The 6,367-nt window shown below is 37.3% G+C and overlaps 1 protein-coding gene and 1 long non-coding RNA gene across 5 annotated transcripts; one reads left to right on the plus strand and one right to left on the minus strand.

Moving 5' to 3' along the window:
* The first annotated feature begins 322 nt into the window (after positions 1-322).
* Positions 323-2,228, plus strand: LOC308401886. Of its 2 annotated transcripts, XR_013972641.1 has the most exons (4): positions 323-806; positions 1,069-1,197; positions 1,404-1,597; positions 2,094-2,228. It is a non-coding gene; the product is annotated as an uncharacterized lncRNA (long non-coding RNA). The 2 variants fall into 2 exon arrangements; XR_013972642.1 differs by lacking the exon at positions 323-806 and having other exon boundaries at positions 822-1,197.
* Positions 2,229-2,438: 210 nt separating this feature from the next.
* Positions 2,439-5,781, minus strand: LOC308401881 (uncharacterized protein). Of its 3 annotated transcripts, none has more exons than XM_080890337.1 (6): positions 5,373-5,781; positions 4,801-5,063; positions 4,415-4,605; positions 4,188-4,281; positions 3,823-4,006; positions 2,439-3,192 (listed from the first exon to the last, which is right to left on the minus strand). In XM_080890337.1, exons 1-6 carry the CDS (start codon positions 5,529-5,531, stop codon positions 3,049-3,051), a joined length of 1,035 nt encoding a protein of 344 aa, XP_080746463.1. In that variant the 5' UTR covers positions 5,532-5,781; the 3' UTR covers positions 2,439-3,048. The 3 variants fall into 3 exon arrangements, with proteins under 3 accessions (XP_080746463.1, XP_080746462.1, XP_080746461.1); XM_080890336.1 differs by having other exon boundaries at positions 2,442-3,192; positions 3,813-4,003; positions 5,373-5,780; XM_080890335.1 differs by having other exon boundaries at positions 2,445-3,192; positions 3,813-4,006; positions 5,373-5,776.
* Between the last annotated feature and the right edge of the window lie 586 nt (positions 5,782-6,367).

Consider the following 6,367-nt stretch of genomic DNA (forward strand, 5'->3'; position numbering starts at 1 on the left):
TTATACTGAGTTTGAGCAAACCTTAAACTTGATGCAGACTACGTCATAACAATTATCCATCTCACATCATACTGACTAGGATACTTGTCATTAATATTATATTTTTATTAATATTATCATCTTTTTCTTTCCATATAATAACAACAGTATATTACAACATTTTATCAGTGTAAATCACTATACTACTACTGAGCCAATTTAATAGTTTGGATCGTTTTACTCAGCAAACAGATAATTTAGAATTCATCCAATCTGTACAAATTTGTTTTTTCTCTGAGCAGGTTTGTGCCTACTTTTTAGACTGGTCTTCTGTTTGGGTCCGTGTACTTTTCGGTATTTGAAGTTTCGTTTCAGAAAGTATAATTTAAAAAAGAAAATGAGACACTTATTTAATTCTCAACTTAAAAAGCTAAAATGAAAAACGTAAAACAATTGTTTTTTTCATTTTGTCCTTTCGCACATCAGAAACGAAAAACCCAAGAAAAAAGAACGAGAAAGGGCCCTTTATTTATTTTGTCTGAACCGGAAGTTTTAGTAGGTCAACAACCTGTACAAGTGATGCGCAAACTTATGGCAAACACTGTAGTGTGGACATCATGACGTTGGAAAAATACTCAGACGTGATCATGGAGATGGCAAAACAAGGCCTGTCATCGGAAATTATATCAGAGCGTCTGTCATATGAACACGGGGAAGTGAGAGGATTTTCTGCGAGAAATGTTAGAAAGTTTTGTGCTGAGCAAATCACTAGCTGTCGACTCTCGGACACACGGTTGGAGCTTGAGGTGACACAAGCTATAAATGAGGTAAGGTACTTTCTTCCTTCACCTTATGACTGTGTATGGTTGTCTTAACTGGGTTGTAAGGGGGTTAGTCTAGACTGTGTGCGCGCGCCCGCGCGTTTTAGCGTCTTGCGGGTGGTGGGTAACGTTAGTTATTTTAAAGATGTCTCTCACTGGTATTTGTACAGTTAATTAGCACAATACTTTAGCTTTACACATTTGCTTTCAGAATAAGCTACTTTACATTTGTTGTTCTAGTAGTAGCATGATCTTTTATTTTAAACAGGTGGGCCCAACATATGGCCGCAAAATGATGAAGGGCTATCTGTCCACAAAAGGGGTACATGCTGCAGAGGGACGAATTGGGTCAATTTTAAGAGAGGTGCATCAACCTTATCATGAAGCAAGACGCCAGGTAGCCTATGTTATTTAATCTTCCACTAGAACTGTATTCCAATGTTCTTTGTCATATTTGTGATATACATCATGTAATGGTAGGGCCTAATTCTGTTTAACAGATGTACGCCCTGCTTTAACAGTTACTTGACTCTTCCTCAAACGTATGATCAAATCTGCCTTTATCCAGTCAGCTGTCATTTATTTTTGTGATTTTTTTGTAAGGGAGCTCGGAATCTTAATCCCACACCGTACCATGCTGAATGCATGGGGCACAAGGTTCACCTGGACCAAAACGAGAAACTTGTAATGTTTGGAGTCACCCATGTTTTAGCTGTAGATGGATTCAGTAAAAAGATTGTGAGTCATTCCACAATGCCAATCAAAAACAACTTGAGCATCTATGAATATGTTTTCAGGTAATACAACCTCTCAAACCATTTATTTCATCTTAAGTGTTTTGATGGACATGTTAGTCATATTGGACATGAGCTGCACCCAAATTTACAATATTTGAATTTAAATTAGACATGCAACAGATGGGTCTGGTTATGTTCCTGAATATAATATATTAAGAACTTACCAAACATTTTGATCAACATTTTCTATTAATGTAAAAATAAATAAAATGGAATTGCACATGAATCATTTAACTACTTTATTGCAATTAATCAGTGTTCATTTATGAATGGAACAAGGTTCTTGGATTTCCACATATCTTTCAATTGTTCTGACATACATCTAAAGTCTGAGCATGACAGTGACATTGCAAAGAAACTTAAGAAATATATGTTGTCCTACTACAACTAAAATATTACCCAAAAAAAACATGAATGAATACATTCAAAATAATAACACCTTTGCTGGTCTTAAAGCAAAATAGTTAATAAATGTTCTTTATTTTTCCTGTACCAGACCTGCAGTGATCACCTATGGTATGTGGGACCAGGTGCGAGTAGACCATGGAAAGGAATTTTATTTAACACTGTTCATGCAAGAGATGCTGTCACATCATCGCTTCAATCAGGAGAGACTGCCTTATTTACAGACCTCATCCACAAGAGTAAGATTTAAGTACCATTAACATCAGCTGAAATTCTTATACTATTACGTGTACTACTACGTACATTTAAGACATGTTTCTTTTAACTCTTTTAGAACCACACAGTTGAAAGGATTTGGCCTGAAATCAACAACCGTGTCAACTACCCACTAAAAACTGTCCTACTCCAGCTGATGGACCAGGAGGAGATAGATATGGAGGATAACCTTGTGCGATACTGTGTGTCCAATCTAACCTGTCAGCTGTGTAACATTGGTCTTGCAAGTGTGGTAGAATCATGGAATGCTCATAGAATCCCAGGTAAAAAAAAAAAAAAAAAAAGTCAGATTGCTTACAACCCTGATAATGAACATTTAAACACCTCCTCTATTTTTTACAGGAAAAGGCATACCAAATCACTTTGCAGAACATGGGTGTAAAAGAAGAATTTCTCCAGAGCTCTTGCCAAATGCACTTGAAGCAGCAGACCTTTACAGGCAGCACTTGGGATCTGCACTCAAAGAATATTCGACTTTTGGAGTTGATCCCTTCACAACCGAACAGGACAAACTTAGAACAGAGAGTCATTTTGCAGAAAAATATCCTGATATTTCACATTTGTTTTTTAGAGCCGTAAATGGTGACTTTATGCCATACAAAGAAGCTCTGCTCTGTCTCATAAACATAACTCAGAGAAATGTATGAACCACTGCATCTGTAAACTGTACAGAACAGACAAAAAAAAAAATCAACTGACTGTAAACATTTGTGTGTACACACTACATTACTCCTCTGCAAAAAAAGATTTCAATACAGAAAATGCAGCTGTTAGACCAGTAATTTGTAGAACTCCGTTGTTACTCTCCCTGCATTTTGCACAGTGCTGTGATGTCTCTTGCCACTGTTCCACACATGTCTTGCAGCCAATAATGCTTCTGCAGCACAGTGAGAACACTGGATCCTCAATGATGTCTGCAAAAGTAAATCAGATAAGTGAGACTGTTATCCATTTATGTTGAATTTAGTTCAAACTATAGGTTCAAAGTCAGTCTTGACATAAATTTACAGACAGCATGCAGAATATCTTTGGTTATTCTGTAATTCCTCTTGTTCACGCTGTTCTGAGAAAGTCCCTGTCTATATTTTTGTCTATAATTGATGAGGGGCAAAATCAGTACATTTTCTCAATTAGCAAGCAAGAAAAATGAAAAAGTTACAGGTACTTGATTCAATATATGCAACTACAGTACCATTTTAAATGTGAACTTTTTAGTTTTACATTACTGTGAACAGTGTACCGTCACCCATACTGACATTGTAATCAATTTGAAAAGCTATACTTTCATAGTCAAGATTGCAAGGAGAACCCAAATTAAATGTGCATGTAAACTTTTGAATGTTATGTTACAGTAGACCTGCATCTTGATTGTCTGTGCCTAAGTATTTAAATGGACACTGCTGAATAAAGAGCCTATGTTTGGTAAAAAAATGTTTGTCCAAAGTAATGATTGAATGTGGTTTGACATTGTTTTAATTGTAATTAAAATGTTAGTGTAGATGTAATGTATTTACTAAGCAACATTTGAACATACTCATACAAACCACGCAGCTAAATCCCTCCTTGAGTGTCTGCAGCTTGGGGGTTGTGACTTTCTGGGCAACTGCAAGATCAGTGAGCTCTTTGATTGCTGCTGTGACAGCTGGCAGACTTTGAGATGCCAACACCAACTCTTCTATTTTGTCACTCACTTCTCCCAAACTGGCACTGTCATCATCTTTACGGCTGCTACAAATAAAAATGGATAATCAGATGTCAAAGCTACTTACTGGCTTAAAGAAACATCACATCACTTACTGATAGATGATGATTTATGTAGTGATGTCTTACTGCTATTATAGGATTTAAATCAAATTAATTCTTCTATATTGATGTTCATCCTATAGTATATACATATTTATTCACATACCTCAGTTTCTTCCTCTTTGTTCCCTGGAGGCAATTAAAGTCTTGTTCAGGCACAGCAAGAATTTTTCGTGCATTTTGTCTCCAGTACTGTGACCCTACAGATGAAAAACAAAACCAAAGAAACCTGTTTAGAAGCCAATACCATATTACCCAATAAATATTACAAAGAGTCTGGTAAGACATGTCTCTCCATAAGATATGGGCTTTAGCTGTAATATTATGGCTCACCTGTTGTGCCCTCCGACTCCAGAATTGCATTGCCCTGTGCATCTGTCAAAATTATTGGGTTGTAATTACCAATGGCATCTTGCACTTTTCCTACTATCCCTTGAAGCGTAGCCTCAGACTCCAGGAATCGTACAACCACCATTCTATTGGGAATCAACCTCCCACCAACTACATCTGCAAAGTACACTGATCTGTAAAACAAAACATAATAATTTTACATATCTTGTAAAAGACAGCAGGCCACAAATCCATTCAGTGATTGCTATAGGCAAATTGTACTAAAACAGCTTTGCTATTCTTAACAATTCAACTATCCATGCACCTTATGTTTCTTTTTATTTTGCCTGTTCTGTAATTTAATATTCAAGAACACAGACTCATCCTACCTCTGAAATGTTTTGGAGGACATAGGGGAACTTGAAGTAGCCTGCTGTGAACGTGAAGGTGCAGACGCTGCCACAGCTGGTGCTCGCATAAATGCAAAACGCTGCCCGCTGGAACCTGCTGTTGGAATTGACTCCATGTCTTCTCCGTGGACTTCATAGTGACCTCTGGGTGTAAGGTCTAATGCGCTGAAAACACCAGAGACCGCACCGGGGAACATAGCCACGTTTGAATCATCCGTGATGTACAGAGTATGCGCGGATACCTGTTTAAGAAAAGTTTCCGTAAATCACGTTGCTCTGCTAACGTGTTACTCCTGTGCACACGGTTAATAGGCTCTAAAGGCTTACTTATTAGCTAGTAGCCGGTAAAAGTCAATGAATAACTATTTACACATTAGCACATGTGCACAATTCACATATTAGCACAATGAAGACGGCTAGACATAGTATTAGTAAAAGTAGGCCTACATGAAATCACCAAATGTTAACGTTAGCCGTTCCGCAGTAAGGAAGAACAATAACGTTCATAAAAAAACTGCTGAAAGCAAAGTTTGCGAAGTTTACATATCTACCTGAAAGATGCGACCCAGTTTTTCTGCAGTCATGTCTTCGTCCCGGAGTGTCACTCTCTTAGTTTTCCTAAAAACAACGTAATGGTCCATCCTCTGTTTATTCCAGTGTAACTTTAAGGCCGTCGATCTCTTGTGTGGGGGACGGTGTGCGCGCGCCATAAAAAAAGCGCGCAGAAGAAGTACTTCCCGTTTCAGACATTGAAAATGCGTCTATTTTTTTGTTTTTGCGCTAGTATACTTTCATTATTTGAATCACGAAGAAATCCAAAAAAGCACGTCTAATTTTAAGTGTATGACGGCTATTTGTTACCACCGAATGAAAAAACAAGTTATTTTCGCCCATTTTATTCTTTATCAAAAATTAAAAAAATGAAAATTCTTTTAAATATCGTTTTTTCGTTTTGGTTTCTGAAACAAAACTTCAAATACCGAAAAGTACACGGATCTGTTTGCCTCATCTCAGATCCAACCTTCAGTCACATTCATTCTCTCTGTTGCATGTCGAACCAAGTAATTTATTATTATTTTTATTTCTATATTTTATTTTGTATCCATCAAGGGCTTCGGGTGGGCTGCAGTCCCACCCTCACCCAGGCTGGAGACATTTACCTTTTCACACACTTTCCTCGGCTGAACAATGAGACAGCCTTAATCTACCTTATGCATCTCTCTTTTTATAGAAAAGGTTTTCATGTGAATGATTTCCTTTTATTTATTTCATACAATCTGGGCATGATCGTCATGCCAACTATATTTCATTGTTTAGTTCTGTTTGTAAGGTTCCTCTTAAAATAGTTACTGCAGAGGGACTGCAAACCATTTGGTTTCGTTTTGTAGAAGGTTTGTTTACAAGGTATTTTATCGAGTTAAATATACAGACAGACCCGTGAAGCTGTCACTGGCACGAAGAATGAGAGAAGTTATCAACAACAGGCTTCTACTTTCAAGCTATTCTTGAAAGCGGTTGTCGATTTTACGTGATGACGCACAACTTT

The sequence above is a fragment of the Rhamphochromis sp. 'chilingali' genome (genome assembly GCF_963969265.1).
Source record: "Rhamphochromis sp. 'chilingali' genome assembly, chromosome: 9".
Lineage (NCBI taxonomy): Eukaryota > Metazoa > Chordata > Actinopteri > Cichliformes > Cichlidae > Rhamphochromis > Rhamphochromis sp. 'chilingali'.